Source organism: Stegostoma tigrinum, chromosome 35 (assembly GCF_030684315.1).
Source record: "Stegostoma tigrinum isolate sSteTig4 chromosome 35, sSteTig4.hap1, whole genome shotgun sequence".
Taxonomy (NCBI): domain Eukaryota; kingdom Metazoa; phylum Chordata; class Chondrichthyes; order Orectolobiformes; family Stegostomatidae; genus Stegostoma; species Stegostoma tigrinum.
The window spans coordinates 18,755,284-18,775,295 of NC_081388.1; the positions used below are offsets into that span (position 1 = coordinate 18,755,284).

Consider the following 20,012-nt stretch of genomic DNA (forward strand, 5'->3'; position numbering starts at 1 on the left):
ATGTCTTTGAAGTTAGTTGACTGGGTTTCACTGATTACTATGTTTATTACAACAGTGGCTAAGCCTTAAAAATATTGCATTGCCTGTCAGGGTGACCTTAGATCTCGAAAAGAGTAAGATAAACACAATTTAATTTATCCTTTACCCACATTTGAATATATAATTGCGAATTAAAGTATTTCCAATTGCAATAACTTGTTTTGCATTGGTACAGCTGATTGGCCCCAAGATGCTCTGAATTCTCTGGCGATAAACATCTGTGCACAGTAAGTAATGCAGATTTCAATAATTTTGATTAAGGTTGAGGGCCTGATATTGTCAAGGAAATTAGTGGGGAGGTTTCTGGGTGGAAAATCATTGATACACATATTTAAAACATTATATTAATATTTATTTAGGCTTCTTGCGTGGTCAGTTGAATTATTGCTAATAAAATCAACAATCTTTGCACATGAATTTAAAGAATATCTAAGTGAGATTAAACTCTGCGCTATCACCTCCAACATGTATGAGGAGCTCATGGACTACCTTCACTAATGGTGAAACCATCCACTGAGCTAGCTCTGCTTATTTCCTTCCTTGTTACTCATCAAATCAAACTTTCCATTACTAGAGCTCTGAACTTTTTCTCGTTCCTCTTCTTTCTCTTTTCACTGATGATTCAGGCATAACTTGTACGATAGATCCACCTTCTGTCACCCATTACATCATTCTCATTCATCTGCTGAGCATACAGGTTGCTTTCCTGGTTCCCGTGCGAGATGACATTGTAAAATGTTCTCTCTACACTGGTACTTTGTCAATTTCTTTTATACAACTGCTGTTGAACTCCTCTATCCTGATACACTTACCTTCATCTCAAAACCCCCTTTTCTGTCAGGGTGCTGTCACAATTCCATGTTTGAATTTCTCCAGTCAGGATTCCCCTCCTCCATTACGTCGGAAATGTTCTAACTTAAGATACAGTTGGCATCCTGGTACCTGGCCCTAATTGCCCTTGAGAAGTTTGCATTTAACTGTTTTCTTGAACTGCTGCTTTGAGATTACAATAGTGACACTGTTGGGGAGAACATAGAACATAGAACAATACAGCGCAGAACAGGCCCTTCGGCCCTTGATGTTGCGCCAACCTTAGAACTAATCTAAGCCCCTCCCCTACACTATCCCATCATCATCCATATGCTTATCCAAGGACCGTTTAAATGAGAGAGTTTAGGATTTTGACACACTGATAATAAGGGAACAGCAGTATAGTTCTGTCTGTTCCCTTGGAGGGAAACCTGGAACTAATAGTGTACCTGTGTCCCTTTGTCCTTTTTCTTTAGCCTTTAGTGGTTGTGGATTTAGAAGAACCTTGGGGATTTTCACCTATAGATTTGTAGCTGGTATGCGTTGTTTCCATTGGGCCAGTGGTGGAATGAGTAAGAGCATTCAAGGTGCTGATTGAGATGGCATCAAACAGTATGCTTTATCTCAGAGGTGATGGACTTCTTCAATCTGGTTGGAGAGGTCCTCATCCAAGTAGGCGGACAGAGTTCCAGCACACTTATGACTTGTGCCTTGTAGATTGGACAGACTTTCAGGAATCAAGAGGCAATCAACAGAATCCTCAACCTCTGCCCTGCTCTTGTAACCAGATAAGACTGGTCCAGATACAATTCTGGTCATTGACAATGCTTTTTTTAAAATTCATTACGGGATGAGGGCAACTCTGACTAGGCCAGCATTTATTGACCATACCTAATTACCCAGAAGGCAGTTCAGAGTCAACCACATGGCTATGGGTATGGAGTCACATGTAGGCCAGACCAGGTAAGGATGGCAGTTTCCTTCCCTAAAGGACATTAGTGAACCAGATGGATTTTTCCAACAACTGGCAATGGATTCATGGTCATCATTAGACACTTAATTCCAGATATTTATTGAATACTAATCTGCCGTGGCGGCATTTGAAGCCATGTCCCCAGAACATATCCTGGCTGTCTGGAGTAATAGTCTAGCGATAATACCAGTAGACCATTGCCTCCCCTGCTGTGGTGATGATTCACTGATGGTAATGCCATCAACAATGAGGTGGAGACATCAGTCTAATTGAAACCTACATTTCCCCATGGACTTAGATTCCGCTTATATGATGCTCCTGTCTACAAGCCACCGTCTCTCTCAATTTCTCTGCTGTTTCAGGCTACTTATCTGGTAACAGGTACGGTGGGTGATCCTGCCAACTTTTTACCTCTTGGTATGTTTTATTTTCAAATAGAAACTCCTTTTTACAACGTTTTTGTTTAAAATGAAAGTACAGGATCTAAGTTTGTGGCATTTCTAATTTTAAAAGTAATGACATTATGGATGTACTATTGCTGGAAGGAATGTTTTTAAAGGTCAAAAAAAAATTCCACAATCTTCAATCTCTCTTGATAAAAGTTGCTGAATTCTGATGGTTGTAGTTTTCGTTTTTTTTTTGCTAATCTTGTAACTAAAATTGTAATAATCTGTTCTTTCAAGGTATCGTGGTGATTCAGATTCCTCAATGGCCATTGCAGACATATCCATGCTGACAGGATTTAGTCCGGATATGCAAGACCTTCAATTGGTAAAACATCATTATTATTCATCGGAAACTGCTTATGTTATATATCATAACTAAAATTAATGTGGCTACGTCTGAAGGCAGGAGGGTTGGTGTATTAATGACGAGAATCGAGATGAAAAGTTTTGAACCAGTAGCCATTACTGTTATATAATTGCAGAGTAAACAAAGTTGGAACTAGATTTCTAGGGTTTTTTTTCACTTTTGAAAAGCAGCTATACAGTGTGGTAAAGCACATGGAATAGTCCTGGTGATAAAGAAAGAGATCAAGACAGTAGGGAAGACAGGATCTTAACCTGAGAAACTGACCCACTGAATCACTATGGACGATGCTGAGAAGTAACACAGAACGACAAGACTAGGAGTAGTTATTAAAGCGAAACACTGCAGATGCTGGAAATCTGAAACAAATACAGGGAGTGCTGGAGAAACTCAGCAAGCCTGGCAACATCCATGGGGAGAGAAAGAAATAGAGCTGATATTTTGAGTCCGTCATGACTCTTATTCTGAGCACCTGAAGCAGAAGGGTCACTCGGGACTGAAACATTAACGTTTTCTCTCTCCAAAGATGGTACCTGACCTGTTGAGTTTCTCCAGCATTCTCTGTGCTCATTGTAAGAATAGTTATGGTCTCCCTTACAATAACCGGAATATAAATCACGAAATGGGGGCACCTTGTAACAAAGATAAGGAGTTACTGTTCGGACTTTAACTTCTTTGTAACCTGGACAAACAAAAAGAAACTTGAAGGAACTGTTCAGTGAATGTATTTCGGAAATGAATCGGGAAGTGCGGATTAATCACACTGCTAGGAAGAAAGGAAAAGTGGAATGTATTTTTAAACAGATGACAAGCTCCTAAATGTTGGAATTCGAGGGGATTTGGGTCTCCTTGTGCACAGATCTCTGAATGTTAACATGGTTGTACAGCAAAAAGAATTAGGAAGGGAACTAATAACTAATAGCTTTTCCTGCTCCTCTGATGTTGCCTGGCCTGCTGCATTCATCTAGCTCCACACCTTATTAACTAATAACTTGCATTTATTGCAAAGAATAAAAGCAGAAGTTTCTGGAAGCTCAGCAGGTCCAGCAGCGTGTGCGAACAAAAAAAATCAGAGTTAATGTTTCGGGTCCAGTGGCTCTTCCTCAGAGTGATCACTGGACCTAAAACGTTAACTCTGATTTTTGCTTTCTTCACAGATGCTGCCAGACGTGCTGAGCTTTTCCAGCAACTTCTGTTTTTGTTCCTGATTTACAGTATCCACAGTTCTTTAGGTTTATTGCAAAGGGTTTGAAAAATGAGAGAACACAAGTTTTGTGGCCCATATGCTGAGCTTTGGTGAGACTATGCATGGGTGTACGCTTTTTACAGGTTCAGTCTCCTTGTTAACAAAGCCTGAATGTGCAAGATTCACTGGATTGATTCCTGGGATGACAGGGCTATCTCGTGATGAGAGACTGAGCAGAATGGCCTATATTTTTGAAAGTGTGAGCAATGATCTCATTGTAATATGTAACATTGTTTGAGTACCTGGTGAATGAATGTGGAGAGACTGTCCCCCGAATGAGGACTTTGGGGGGATCATTGTTTTCAGACAAGTGGTTAGCCATTCAGATGCCTGCGTTGAGGAGAAATTTCTTCACTCAGGAGTTGTGAATTTTTGGAATATTCTGCTTAAATAGTTGTGGATGCCCATTTACGTGGAGGAGATTCAAGAGTGAAATTCAGGCATTAAGTTAATTAGAGATTAGAAGACAGCGAGGGAAGGCACACATTATATAGAACTTTCTGATTATGTTGTATGCCAGAATAGGGACTTTAGAGCCAACCCAAGCTCCAAATTCCTAGTTTTGCAAGGTTGTGATCTTTGAGAGATTTCCCAAAGTGCTTCACTTAACTGAATCGCTTCAAACAATAGAAACATACCTCATTCACAGCGGGATCTCTCACAACGAACATGACAAATGGCCTATCTGTCTTTGATGAACTTAAGAAGTGGCAGCTGGTGTAGACTATTTGACATGTCAAAGTTGTGCTGCCATTCAATAAGATCATGGCTGAGCTTAATGTGATCTGCTCATGTGATCTCCGCATCCCTTAATTTCCTGAGTGCAAATTGAAGACGATATAAAATGCTGTTGGTTGAGGTCGGAATGTATCTGATTGTGGCAGCCATGGCTGGGAAAGTATTTTCATTTATGACTGAACTCAGTTTGATGATTCTCTTGGAGATAGTTGATCTTAAGAATTTCTATGACCGCTCTAGACACAGGAGCAGTTTACCCCCATTACATATAAAAACGGAGCAAATGATTTAGCAACCACTTTGTTTCTTCAACATTCAAGTCTAGTTCTATATATCTAACATTATTGCCGTATATTTCTATCCAGTAATTTATTAAACTTTACTCTGATTTATTTCCAGCTTCAAGATGGAGTTGAGAAATATATATCAAGATTTGAACTAGACAGGGCATTGTCAACCCAAGGATCATTGATTATTTATTTGGATTCGGTAAGAAACTACTTACTCTTGCACAAAAAAGAAAGATGTTGACATGGCCTCCTAAAATGCTCATTGCTATTTTAGTCATTTTGAATGCCAGCTGTTGTACTCCTGGCCGGGAAGCTCGCTCAGTTTCCATTAGTTGCTTACCAACTTGGTTTCTGCCAGATACGTAAAACTTAAAAAACTGACCCGAATCTGATCCATGTTCCCCACTTTATTACTCTAACTTTGGGACATCACCCAATAGGTCACATATTTTGCATTGAGGTGAGCAACATCATTTTGACAACAATAATATGCAAACACTGTTCATTTCTTTTAACCCGTTTGATAGAAAAGGCTTCACTGTTTAGCAGTAAGATAATTTGAGTGTCTATGACAAATGATCCATGAACTGCCTGCTCCAGCAACCCAAGAGAAACACCCTGGCTCAATTTCCTTTGCACATCTTGCTGAGGAAAAGTGCTTATTTCACCAAATTCTGACTGTGTACTCATCACCTCTCAGGCAAATGGAAAGGTTGAAAGGGAAAATCCTTCATGGTACCCTCAGCTGGTATGGGAAATTAATGCATCACTCTGCATTATGAAACAACCATTCATTCATCCAGCTGACTAAACGTACCCCCTCCTTATTGATGGCATCTCCTGTAAAACATGATCAAGATAGATATCTTCAGCACCACGCCTTCAGTGTCTGCTAAATTTAAACCAAAACTCAAAGTGAAAAGGTTGAGAGCTTTGCCATGTAACACACCAACGTGTTGGGTTTTAATTTTTTATGTCACTAGGTTTCAGAAGTTAGAATGTATTCTGATCGAATTGGAATTTACTTCGGACTGAGTTAATAATTAGACTTTAATGGTGGTGAACATTTCAACCATGCCTGCATAGTATAAAGTTTTGTCAATCTTTAACACTTTTGAAACACCTTGTGGAGTATCTTCAGATGAATTAAATTTCCAATATTGCTGCATCGCTTCCTTCATTTCACATATCTGGCCATTTAGCCAGATTTTATTAATTGTGGGTTGGTTAGCTCAGTTGGCTGGATGCCTGCATTGTGATGCAGCAGTGACACGAACAGCGTGGGTCCAATTCCTGAACTGACTGAGGTTACCATGAATAATTCACTTTTCAACCTGTCTCCTCACCTGAGGTGCAATGACCCTCAGGTTAAACCACCGCCAATCATCCCTGTCTAATGACAGAGCAGCTATCTGGGACTTTATTTAATTCATCACTTGTGTTCTGATTTTCTCTTCTAAATCACAAACAGATTTCACACTTAGAAGAAACTTGTTTTGGATTTAAAGTGCATCAGTTCTTCAAAGTTGGACTTATTCAACCAGCTTCTGTTAAAATTTATGAATATTATGATACAGGTGAGTATTCGCAAGACAATCTTACTGACTCCCACCCAAGGGAAATCGAGGTAACTTGAGAAGGAAGAAAATGTGAAGTTGCTTGGAAAGCTATATGTCAAAAGGAAAATAGGACAGTCAACATAGGACAGCTTTATTTTAAAAAATTAAAGGATTTTAAAATAGACTCAATTGTAAAGATTAAAATATTTGTTGACTTTACAATATGGTAAAATTTAGTTCACTTCTCAAAAAAGGAGGAGTGTCAAAATTAGGAATTTTTAAGTATTAATTGTCAAATGAGTTTATCTAAATTTGGCAACAAAGTGTAGAGCTGGATGAATACAGCAGGCCAAGCAGCATCTTAGGAGTACAAAAGCTAAAGATGCTGCTTGGCCGGCTGTGCTCATCCAGCTCCACACTTTGTTATCTTGGATTCTCCAACATCTGCAGCTCTCATTATCTCTTATGTAAATTTAGTAATTATTTTCTACATCTGGACAAAGAAATTTTGTACAATTATTCGTGTGCACAGCAAACTCTAGGCTCATGTTCAAGGCACTCCATTCATGATTGTACAGGAAGTGTTTATTGGGAAGTTTTCAGTGCTTTAAGTAGAGGGTGAATCATTTCTACTACGTGTCTTAATATCTCTGTACGACTTCATCTATACTAATCTAGTTCATCACCTTCACGCAGAGAACAGTTGCATTAAATTCTACAATGTCGATGAGAACAGTGCCATGCTTAGCAAAATCTGTCAAGGTGAAGTTTGCAGATGTGCAGAAGGTACGATTCAATTATTACATTTATACAGGTGTAATCCTTCATTTGATTATGTTTAGGATATAATTAAAGTTAAAATTTCCAAGTAGTGCTGTGATTCCCAATAACGCAATCGCTGTTGGATGATGATTTCTTTCATGTTACCATCAATTGATGTAGATGTACCATTCGTGCTGTCTTGGTTTCTAGTGCAATCTTGACTTAAATCAGTTTTAATAGCCCAAAGAATGCACAGCATTTTAACAATGGAGTACATAGATTGTAGCCAACCTGTTTGGATCCTGTTCTTATGCTGTATTCCACGTCCAGCAATGGAGATAGAATTATACATTGTAGTTAAATTACTTTAAGCTGCACTGTGAATATAGTTTCTTCCTTTGAGCATTATCACTGTGTAATAGAAAACCATTGAGCCCAGTCTGTATTCTGTCCACCACCTAACATTTTCAACACTCACACATTTATGGCTATGCTTCATATTCATAGAATAGCAGCATGACCACGGTAGAAATGTCTTCTTATTTAAATCCTAAATAAGCAGCCTTTCTTTCTCAGTCCGTGCTCCACCCCCCAGCCAACAGGAAAAACGCCCTCCCAGCATCAACCTCATCAAACCCCTGAAGAATTCTATGTTTCAGTAAGTTCACCTCTAAGCCTTCAAACTCTGGTGATTATAGTCCACCTGAAGGATATAAGTTTTTTTATTTGCATGTATCATTCTTTAACATATTTTCAAATCTATTTAATGAAATAGCTCAAGAAAATTTCTTTTAGTTGTAGCGATTCTTCCACCGAGGCTATTGTGAAACAGACAATAACTCCTGAAGATGGCTGTCCAATGCTTGGATATGTACTGGGGTGTAGGGAGGTGGGGTTCCTTGCTGTACAGTCAACACAGAGGGTGCTGCACAGTCCTTTCATGCTGTACTCTGTACAACTGGAGCAGGTATGGTGGGGATGTGATAGATAGTGCACAGCTGAGAGAACAGGAGCTGTCTTCTGAGGAAGAAGATGACGACCTCCGAAACAAAGAAGTAAACTCAACCTGATGGGCTGAATAGCCTGCTTTGCTTCTGTATCCCCACGTCCCAATTGCATCGAGAACAACTTCTTCAAGAATGAAAGGAAAATTTAATGTGCACCAAAAAGGAGATTTTGAAGATGGATTTTATTTTATTGCATTATTATCACATTCCATGATACTTTGAAACGTATTGTGTGCTAGCCAGACAAATCATACTTTATATGATTACATTAGGGTCGTAGAGCAGAATGCATATAATGTTACAGCTACAGAGAAGGCGCAGAGGAAGATCAATTCTAATACATGAGAGGTCCGTTCATAAATCTGATAACAGCGGGGAAGAAGCTGCTCTTAACTCTGCTGGTACGTGTTTTCAGACTTTTGTATCTTCTACCCGGCAGAAGAAGGTGGAAGAGACTATAACCAGGGTGGGATGGATCCTTGATTATGTTGGCTCATTTCACAAGGCAGTGGGAAGTATATACAGAGCCATTGGATGGAAGGCTGGTTTGCATGATGGATTGGCCTGCAGTCACAACTTTCTGTAATTTCTTGTAGTCTCGGGCAGAGCAGTTGCCATACCAAACTGTGATGCACCTGGATAGGATGCTTTGTATGGCGCATCTATAAAAACTGGTAAGAGTCATTGTGGACGTGCCAAATTTCCTTAGCTTCCTGAGGAAGTTGAGCTGTTGTTGTACTTTCTTAATGGTAGCGTCAACATGGGTGGATGAGGATAGATTGTTAACAATCATCAACCCTTGGAACCTAACATTGGGACCACCTCCACCTCAGCATCATTGATGCAGACAGGGATGTGGCCTCTACTGTTCTCCCTAAAGTCAGCTCCTTTATTTTGCTGACACTGAGGAAGCAATTGGTTTCTGTACGTCATGCCACTGAGCTCTCTATCACTTCACTGTATTCTGTGTTGTCATTGTTTAAGACCAGTCCCACTGTGGTGGTACCAATCAACAAACTTGTAAATGGAGTTAGAGCAGAATTTGGCCACATGGTTGTGAATTTATGAGAAGTATAGGAAGGGGCTGAGTACGCAGCCTTGTTGGGAATTGGTGTTAAAGATGATCCTTACTGATTGTGGCTGGTGGGTCAGGAAGTCAAGGATCTGGTTCCAGAGAGGGGTGCAGAGCCCTGCATCTCAGAGTTTGGAGATGAGTTTGGTTGGAATTATGTGTTGAAGGCAGAGCTAAAGTCAGTCAGTAGGAATCTGACGTAGGCGTCCTTGTTATCCAGATGTTCCATGGATGAGTGTAGAGGCCAGGGAGATGGCTCTGCCATGGGTGAGTTGCAATGGTACGCAAATTATAGTGGAAAGCAAAAAGCAGAAGTGAAGTACTTGGATCAGATAACAAATCTTTCCTAGAGGAAAACATTACTGCATTGGTTTTGAGATGATTTGGATATAGAAAGAAAATTGTGTTGTTGTTACTTATGAACTCTTTATATTTAACAATTTCTATTGGTTTAGTTTGAAGGATTACGGATTGTTTTAAAGTGAGACATTTAAAAGGCATGCAAATGGTAGATGAAAAGGAAGGGTTTAAAGGGATTTGGGTCAAATGCTGTCAAATGGGTCTAGATTAGTTGAAGATATCTGGTTGGTATAGATGAGTTGGACTGAAGGGTCTGTGCCCATGCTGTACACCTTAATGACTCCATGACTTTGCCAGCGATGAGCAAAGTCAATTTGTCAGTGTTTGTCCATGTGCTCAGTCATCTTTCGGATATGGGATAGGTGTAAGAGATATCCACTGAGTGGCGAATTATTTTGTGAATGGTATGTGATAAGATGGGATAGAAATCAGACATGAGAGGTGGCAACAGGCTTGAGGTTGGTAATTAATGTAGCAACTTTAGTACAATAAGATGAGGAAAAACTGCTATGCTTTACAACTAAAAAACCTCCAAAAATTCAACACAGCCAAAAGAACATAGGATTCAATGCCATATAATTCCAGTTATTTGTGTATCTTAGTTATTTTGACTCGTTGCAGTGAGAACATTTAGCTGTTTTTATGACTGGGGTTTACAGCTATTCTGTTTAAACAGCATTTTTCAGTCATGAACTTTGTATGGATTTTCAATTTTGACCAGCTTGATGGAGGCAAACAGCTCCATCAGGCCTGCAGCTTCTGAGAAGAAACTTCCATTGAGAACCCTGACCATCATCTTGAAGGGCGAGTGGAAGACGTCTCAAGACTATCTTCACTGAGCAAACTGCATGTGCCAGGATTTCAAAGACAATCGTCTGTGTTGTTGACACGCATCTATACATGGCAGGATGTCTGAACATCAGCCATCTGATCATCCCAACCTCATCCGTTTTTACTTCTAGAACTAAGATTTATTTGCTAAAGTGTTTTCCTCCCTATGGTTAATCTCTGTAGAGAGAAATCCACTTATTTATTCTTACTCTGTATGTGTGTTGTGCCTGTTAGCTTTTGCGTTGAGTTATTTAGAGTAAACATTTATTTTTTCATTATTAAAAAAATATGTTTCTACATATTTATAACTTTTACTAGATTTATTATTGTCATTGAATAAGTCTTGGTCTTATAATAAATCAATAATTTTGAATTCATTAAGGAAACTTGATTGACAGATCTTTCTATTTTAAGTTTAATATAGGGAGAGCATACAACTCACCATACTGTGAACCAAGTAAACCGTTTATAATCATATTGTGACCTGTGGACTAGTGGGACTAGAATAGATAATGGACACTTTTCATTGTGGCCCAGACAAATTAAGACAGTAACCGAATAAGCCCAAGTACTACGCTGAAATAAAAAAAATTGTAAATGTTAGAAACCCAAAACAAAAAACAGAAATAGCTGGAGAAACTCAACAGGCCTGGCAGCTTCTGTGGACAGAGAGACAGCATTAATGTTTTGAGTCCAAATGAAACTTTAAGCCTGCTTTCTGTCTTCACACATGCTGCTAACTTTCTCCAGTAATTTCTATTTTTTGTTTGAAACCTAAGAATTATTGTGTAATAGTTATGAATACCTTCCTGTTAATGATAGCTCTTTAAGAGCGAAGAAAGCAAACTATTCAAATCTTTACACTTTCATTTTAATGAATTGTCTGAAAAACCTGAACGGGAACTCAGAAATTTTGCAATTTTTATTTTTTGTTTTGCAGGAAGTTGTATATCAGTTAAGTTGCCCGAAGACCATATCTCTTACGAGGATCGTGAGGATAAAGCATGTGACCATGGAACAGATTATGGTAAATCCATCATTCAATGCACTGTATTACAAATATTTTTGACTAATTCCTGAAACGCTTGTTATATTTTATTGTGAGACAAAGAGCTGCAGACGCTGGAGATCTGAAACAAACACAGAAAGTGCGAGAGAAACTCAATGGGTCTGGCAGCATCTGCAGTGAGACGAACAGAATTAACATTTCGAGTCCAGTGACCCTTCTACAGAATTGTTCTGAAGAAGGGTCAGTGGAGTTAAAACATTGAAAACATATTTTATCATTGTGTCTGTAATGGCTATGGTTCATGGTGTTGGTTCATGTGTATTATCTTTACAAATTTAATTAGAAACGGTAGATTAATAGAAACAAGTTTTATGATTAGAATTTGGAATGGTCCAAAAAAATTCCTTTGAATCTTGTCAAACAGTCTCTTACAAAGCAAAGGTTTTGCCCCAGTTGGTTCCCTATCACCACCTCACCAGACCAAATTCAGGCAAAGTGAACCAAATATACGGAATTGCTAAGCATCTGAAATTGCCAATTTTCATCTGTTTCTCAAGAAATGAGCTTTCCCTGTTTGGAAATAAGGGACATTTCATCCCTGATTGTCACAGGATGGCTGATGTTGGAAGCTACCATATGGGAGGGTGGTCAGGGCGCTGTCTGGCTTTTGTTACCCTGATCCAGGCTCATGTTGCAGTGTTACTATGATATGATACCCTCCTCCCCCATTGGAATTTGGGTTATGACTGTCCTGGATTGTCGGGGAGTCTCCTATAATTGAGGATTGAACGTCTGGACGTGGTAGCGAGAGGGAGAAAGGAAGAACACTTGTGAAGTTCATGACAGAGAACCCATTTGTACCAAGGTTGTGATATGTTTGCAGCACTGAAGTGCGTCTTTCCAATGTATCACATGCTCTGTGCTGGAAAAAAAAACTTCATTAAAGTCTTAGTTCGACTTCTCCCAAAATGTATTTAGAGCGATTTGCTTCTTATTTGAGGAAGCCAAAACATTCACTTCTGATCGCCCGGGGTCAGTAGGTGGAGGAGGCAGGGGAATGGGAGGTTGCTGTGCAGAGATTCTCCAAAGAAAGCAAACTCGCCTCTTTACAGGTTTTCTTATTGTTGTAAGAGTCAGACCTTGGGAAAAACTTTATTAGGTCTGCCATCCACCAACAAAAATACAAGCTTTAAAGATGCCTGGCTGCCAGAGGGCAGTCAACGATCCACACTCCTGACCCCAAAAATATAGCTTTTGTAACTCCACACAGTGGGGTCATCCCCACAGTTTGGCAATCTGTGAATTAGAGTGGCAATTTGGCCCAGTGGGTAGCACTACTGCCTCACAGTACCAGGGGCCTGGGTTCGATTCCAGCCTCGGGTGACTGTCTGCGTGGAGTTTGCATGTCCTCCCCGTGGGTTTCCTCCCAATGTCCAAGTTGGATTAGCCATGCCCAACTGTCCATTGCACCCAGGGATATGTAGGCTGGATGGGTTATCCATGATTATGGCAATATGGTAGGGAGCTGTGTCTGGGTGGGATATTCTTCTGAGGGTCAATGCCAACTCAGTGAGCCAAAGGCCTCTTTCCGCACCGTGGAAATTCTATGATTCCAGCCGTTGGTAGGCTGCTTTCCAGTTATTTGTGATATCTCAGCTTGCATTTGCTCTAATGATATAAGAACCATAATCTTTAACACCTGCTTTTTTAAATCCATTTAATCTTTTATAGTTTACAAAGTGACGTTTAACAAGAAGGAAAAGAGAGACAATTACATATACTACGAAATAGAAGTTAAGTCTGTCATAAAGCAAGGTGAGTTATTTTCATATTCATGATAATGGAGGAGAAATGGTGTTTCTGGAAGAGAGGGGGAGCCAGATCGAAGGTGGATAGAGGACAAGATAGGTGGAGAAGAGACAGACAAGTTAAAGAGGCGGTGATGGAGTCGAAAAAGGTGAGTGAAGGTACGGAGGAGATAGGTCAATCCATGGAGGACAGACAGGTCAAGGGGGCGGGATGAGGTTAGTAGGTAGGAAATGGAGGTGCGGCTTGAGGTGGGAGGAGGGGATTGGTGAGAGGAAGAACAGTTTAGGGAGATGGGGACGAGCTAGGCTGGTTTTGGGATGCGGTGGGGGAGGGGAGATTTTGAAGCTTGTGAAGTCCACATTGATACCAATGGGCTGCAGGGTTCCCAAGCGGAATATGAGTTGCTGTTCCTGCAACCTTCGGGTGGCATCATTGTGCCACTGCAGGAGCCCCAGGATGGACATGTCATCTCAAGAATGGGAGTGGGAGTTGAAATGGTTCGTGGCTGGGAGGCGCAGTTGTTTATTGCAAACCAAGCGTAGGTGTTCTGCAAAGCGGTCCCCAAGCCTCCGCTTGGTTTCCCCAATGTAGAGGAGGCCACAACGGGAACAGCGGATACAGTATACCAGATTAGCAGATGAACATCTGCTTGATGTGGAAAGTCTTCATGGGGCCTGGGATGGGGGTGAGGGAGGAGGTATGGGGGCAGGTGTAGCACTTCCTGTGGTTGCATGGGAAAGTGCTGGGTGTGGTGGGGCTGAAGGGGTGTGTGGAGCGGACAAAGGAGTCACGCAGAGAGTGGTTCCTCCAGAGAGCAGACAAGGATGGGGATGGAAAAATGTCTTTGGTGGTGGGGTCAGATTGCAGAAGGCTGCAAGTGTCGGAGGATAATGCGTTGGATCCAGAGATTGGTGGGGTGGCATGTGACGATAGGGGAATTCTCTTTTGGCAGTTATTGTGGGGAGGGGGTGTGAGGGATGAGTTGTGGGAAATGCAGGAGACACAGTAGAGGGTGTTCTCGGCCACTGCGGGGTTGGTGGGGGGGTAGCGTGTGGGAGTTGCGCTCCTTGAAAAATGAGGACATCTGAGATGTATGGGAGCGGAATGCCTCTTCCTGGGAGCAGATATGGTGGAGGCGAAGGAATTGGGAATAGGGCGTGGCATTTTTGCAGGAAGGTGGGTAGGAGGAACCTGGATCTTGGAAATGGGGGGACCAAGGAGAATAAGTGTCCATGAGGGGTCGGTTAGGGCACAGTGCGCATTGCTTCATAAGTCTTAAGACCATGTTGGATGATGATAATGAATAATCCAGACTAAGAGTAATTGACTGGCAGAGAGATTACTTCAATTGGGTAAGAATGGAATGAAGCTGGGTAGATTGGCGGAAAAGGCTGATGAGACAAACAGTAGTGGAACAATGGGTTTCTGCCCAAGAGGAGATGGATAGGGCACTGTAAAAGGACGTTCTCGCAAAAGAAAAAAGAAGAAAAAAGCAGACCTCCCTTGGTGACAAGGGAGCTAGAAATTGGGTTTAAAGAATACTGGTAGACAATAAATTTGACAATGAAACTCAATTAGGCAGGATCAGAGGCGAGGTGGAAAATCAAATAAGAGAAACAAAGAGGAAAATACCAATTATATGCACATAAATGGTAAAAAGAGGAGTAGGGCTGATTAATAACCAAACAGGAGATCTATGCAAGGAGGCAATGGTATGACGGAATTATTAATCAGAGGCAGATGCACCTCGGCCGTGACAGAGCAGACAACTAAATCGCTAGAAGGACCTAAAGTTGAAAAGGAGGAAGTTTTGGATGAGCTGTAGGTAGTTGAGGTTGGTCAGGCACGAGGACCAGATGAGATGCATCCAAAATATTGAAGGAAGTGAGAATGGAATTTGTAAGAGACACTGGCAGTGACTTCCCCAGGCTCTGGGATGGGGCCAGAGGCCATAAAAATTTGTAAACTTCTGGCCTTGTTCAAAAGTAATTGTAAAGATAAGCACATCAAATGCAGACAAGTCAGTTTAACTTTGGTCACAGGCAACAATTATTGGGATAGGATTAATTGTGGGATGTAAAAAATATGTTCAAATTGCTAAGAGCCAACAGGGATTTGTTGAAGGAAAAGCATGTTGAACGATCTTGTTGAAGTTGTATGAAAAGGTAATGTTTGATGAGGGTAATGATGTTGAGTTGTGTCTTTGGGCTTCTAAAAGACACTCAACAGTCCCACACAATAGACTTGTGAGAAAGGTTATAGCTTTTTGTTTTGAAAACAAAATAAATTTTATTAAATGAGGAAAGTCAGAAATGTAGATTTGAGCACACATAACAATGGAAATGTGTACAGTATCTGAAGGAATTAACAGTCCATTCATTTCCACATGGATGTACTTGCAGGGAACGTAATTTCAACAATACAATACCAAGCAAGAGTGACACTCGCTTCAGTTGTCCCAGGAAATTATCTTTCTTGATCTGCACTAAGTCACTGATATCATGGGCACACTTCAAAACAAGAAATCTTTGCACTGCTTTCCTGGAGGTTTTATTACTATTAGATTTGAACATGCACTTGAGGGATATGGGTGTTAGTATTGGGAGCTTTGTTTATTTTGCAAATATACATCGCCTAGACCTTGGTGTGCAGGGGACAATTTCAAAGCATTTGGACAATGCAAAACTTGGGAGAATTGTAAACTGTGATCTGTATAAAACTCTGAAAGGACTTTGACAAATTGCTGGATTGGGGCGATAGGTGGCAAATGAAGTTTAATGTGTAGAAGTGTTTGGTAGTGCATTTTGGTACAGAGCAGGTGATGAGTCAGAACAAAATAAAGGGAACTATACTGAAGGAGCAGGAGCAGAGAAACCCCAGGCATTTATATTTGTGAGATAACAAGGCGCAGAGCTGGATGAGCACATGAGGCCAAGCAGCATCAAAGGAACAGGAAAGCTGACGTTTCTGAGTCATGAATGGTCACAGGATAGGAAGAGAGAGCAATTAATAAAGCATACAGTATCCTAGACTTCATTAATGGGACATAGAGTAAAGAGTAGGGAGGCTGCGATGTGATTAGATCAGACAGTTCTGGGCAAAGGGCTGACATGGATATGATGGACCAAATGGCTTCTTTGTACACAGTAAGAATTCTATGGTGATGCACAGCCTCAATGGCAAGCCTCAAGTGCATCATTTAGTCATGACTTGGTAATCTCAGTAGCCTGGGCAGCTGTGTTATAATACAAAGTGACAGTAACGTTGTGGTTTCAATTCCCACCCTAACTGGGGTCAACATAAAGATCATGCCTTCTCAACCTCACCTGAGGTGTAGTGACACTGAGGTTGCGCCATCTGTTAGCTCCCTCTTCTGCTGGAGTGGGACTGTGCTGAGTTTACTTTGACAAGTAAGTTAATTGACACAATAATAAGAAATGGCACGAGCCACATGTAGCAAAAAGCTAATGTGTTGGAGAACATTGAACAGTGGTCAGAATAATCCTCCATCTGGATCATGTGTCCCGTATTTAGGAAGCGATGACGTAATGGATGGACAAGTCAGAGAGCTAATCATTCATGACAACTGTGAAGGAACATTTAATGTGGACTCAGACAGTGATTATCTACTGATGGGGCAGGGATCAGACTTGTGGAGTGACGGCCAAAGGTAAGCTGCTAATTTTGAAACAAATTTGCTCTTTTGTATCATTTGCGGGATTGTCCCACAATTAGCATTTAATTGATAATCTAAATAAAATAATGTGTCAGAACAGCAGTTATGTCTACATCCATACCCATCTTAAAATATCCAATCTCATCTAACCTTCGATACTAAACAGAGTTGGGCCTAGTTAATATTTGGATGACAGTCGGCCTGGGCGGACTGGGTGCAGCATGATAGTGCTCTGGCTAATTGGTTAAGCCGATAGGTTCAATTCTATTGGTCCCCACATAGTTTCCAGCCCTGTTGTCTATTTTCCTCATCTTTGTCTGATCTTAGCCAAGGGCCTTACCAATTCCCTTCCCATTGCATTGTTGTCAGTGACCTGAGTTCGATTCCAGCCTTGGGCGACTGTCTGTGTAGGGTTTGCACATTCTCCCTGAGTGTGGGTGGCCTCCCACAGCTGAAAGATGTGCAGGTTAGGTGGATTGGCCGTGCTAAATTGCAATTAGTTTCCAGGGATGTGCAGGCTAGCGGGATGGTAAACAGCCGTGGTAAATGCGGTATCACGGCGATAGGGTGGGGGGTGGAGATGGCGAACTGGGTCTTTGTGAGAAGCTCCTCAGCAGACCCGATGGGCCGAACGGCCTATTTCCCAGCAGTACAGGTTCTGCAACCTTTTTGAGGGGGGCAATTGTGGCACAATGTAGTTCCCCTAGCTCTGAGTCAGGAGGTCTGGGTATCGAGCTCCACTTGTACCAGAGGTATGTCATAACATCTGTGAACAGGCTGATGGGAAAATGAATGAGCCCTGGATGAAAAGTGTCGTGACTTTGGATGGTCACAAATCTTTCTAATTCCTTATTAGAGATGCAAAGTAGAATTAGCAATCTGAACTTTGGAGTAGAACATTCTAGACGACACCTTTTCCTGAGCTCACAAGTACAGAATTAAGTGCTGAGCTGAATTATGCTTTACTTTTGGGGTATGGTCCCGTGATCTGGTGTTTTGTTGATGCTAGACTCCCTGAGCGAAAGTGTACATGCAGTTACTGCAAGTGTGATTTTTGGGAATACTGGCTAAGGTAGGGGGTCCAGGGGAGAACTATTAGCTTTACCAATGACTTCCAAGTTGGGAATTAGAGGTATCTACTTTCTCTCTGGCACCCAGGAAAACAGTGACCCGCATACAGATGAGATGAGATCAGTTAGCAAAAGAGCTGTGACTGCCTGCAATTAGACCCCTTAGCACTCAGGAGTGAGATTCCCATCTATATTCTCTCTTCTAGTTGTTAAAACCTTAAGTGGAAAATTAGGCTTGGTTTGTTTGGTATGGCGAGTCTCACTTGTTTTTATACTTGTCAAGTTATCCAAAATTAGCCGCCTGTGCCCATGTCCCTCAAAGTACATTGAGGGAACCTAACCATTTCCTTTTTTAAAGGTAAGTGTAAGATGTTGTGTTCCAGATGCAATTTGATTGGCCAAACTACCAGGCTTCAAGCAAAGCACAGTTTATTCATACATTATAATTAAAGCACAGACAAAATAATAATTAAAGAATTCATTTAATGTAACTCAATTTAAATACTTAACAAAATAATTCATTTTAATTACTATGAATGAACAGTTCCAATATATTAACATTCCATTAACGCACCCTTTGCAAAGGCAAATACAGTAAAATAGATTGTCTCTCATGCAATTCTCGCAACAGCACAAGAACTCCAACTTTTAGTTCAAACAGAAGAGGAATAAGATCTTCCACATCCAATTTCAAGACCCCAGAAACTGCTACTGAAGGCTAAAACTTAAAAAAAAATGACCCTGGATCTGTGGGAGCTTGACCCCACCCATGCAGGCTGCTTCCATTGTTCCAACATTTTAAAAAAACCCAAGTCCTCACAAGCTGTTTACTGTAGTGGCTCTGGAGCAGACTGCACACCACCTTTGTCTGAAACTTTCTTCTTAAAAGAAAACCAGGACAAAATACACCTCTTAGAATCACCAAAGGCAAAGGTCTTGTTCATTTCAGAAGTGTACATTGTAAGTGTATGACTGAGAGTTTTCTTCCTCATAATCTATGGCTCTCTTGGTTTCAGGGTCAATTATCTGGTTGGAGATGGAACCTGGCTGGAACTTTGGCCAACAGATGTGCAGTGTCAAAATCAACAATACCGCAGGCTCTGTCAGGGCCTAGCAGAGTTTTCTGAAATCTTAATGATTAATGGCTGCCCGACTTAATATTTTTGTTTCGTGAATAATTGGTATTATTTATGTCCAGTAATCCAAAATAAATAATGCTTTTATGTCGAATGACGTTGAAACTGATTTATCTTACCTGTGTGCAATATTACAAGGTAAGCTCCTGTAAGTGATGTCAGACAAGTGCAAGACTCAATCTGAATTACAATGACAGTTCTTCGAAATGTGTTTATTGAACAATATGTATGGCTATCTACTTTACCTTGACTTTATGCTAATATCGCAGTGAGATTACTGACAATAAAAAGTATTGAAAACCATTTAATTCCTTGTATGAAATTCATTGTATAGTCAATTGCCACTCAGATTGACTGATATCTTATCTGATCTGTTTGTGGTCAACAAAACACAAAGGGCTGAATCTCGTACAAATCAGAATGCAGCTGGAGGAACACAGCAGGCCAGGCAGCATCAGAGGAGCAGGAAAGCTGATGTTTCGGGTCAGGACCCTTCTTCAGAAATTTCTGCTCTTCTGACGCTGCCCAGCCTGTCGTGTTCCTCCAGCTCCACACTGTTGTTTCTGACTCCAGCATCTGAAGTTCTTGCTATCTCTGGGCTGAACCTTATGATTTTTTATTTGTTGGCTAAGATCGAGGTGCGTGGAGTTTCTTGGTACTTGCTATGAATCCTAATGAATTCTCTCCCCCTAACTTACCAGCATTATGTCACTTTTATGACCTGTCACACCCCTGTGTTGACCCTTGTATTTGATTCTAGCGCCATCTTCCAGCAGAAACTTGCAACTGTCCTGTATCCCAGAATTCACTGGCAT

The 20,012-nt window shown here is 40.9% G+C and overlaps 1 protein-coding gene across 1 annotated transcript in view; it reads left to right on the top strand.

Moving 5' to 3' along the window:
- LOC125447479 (complement C3-like) overlaps nucleotides 1-19,500 on the top strand; it is a 108,092-nt gene extending 88,592 nt beyond the window's left edge. Inside the window, exons 33-41 of the mRNA XM_048521868.1 lie at nucleotides 215-266; nucleotides 2,506-2,593; nucleotides 5,016-5,105; nucleotides 6,378-6,483; nucleotides 7,162-7,251; nucleotides 11,438-11,524; nucleotides 13,238-13,321; nucleotides 16,850-16,985; nucleotides 19,078-19,500. Coding sequence (XP_048377825.1) covers nucleotides 215-266; nucleotides 2,506-2,593; nucleotides 5,016-5,105; nucleotides 6,378-6,483; nucleotides 7,162-7,251; nucleotides 11,438-11,524; nucleotides 13,238-13,321; nucleotides 16,850-16,985; nucleotides 19,078-19,219 — 875 coding nt within the window. The 3' untranslated portion in view covers nucleotides 19,220-19,500. The remainder of the gene's footprint in view (nucleotides 1-214; nucleotides 267-2,505; nucleotides 2,594-5,015; nucleotides 5,106-6,377; nucleotides 6,484-7,161; nucleotides 7,252-11,437; nucleotides 11,525-13,237; nucleotides 13,322-16,849; nucleotides 16,986-19,077) is intronic.
- Nucleotides 19,501-20,012: the final 512 nt, after the last annotated feature.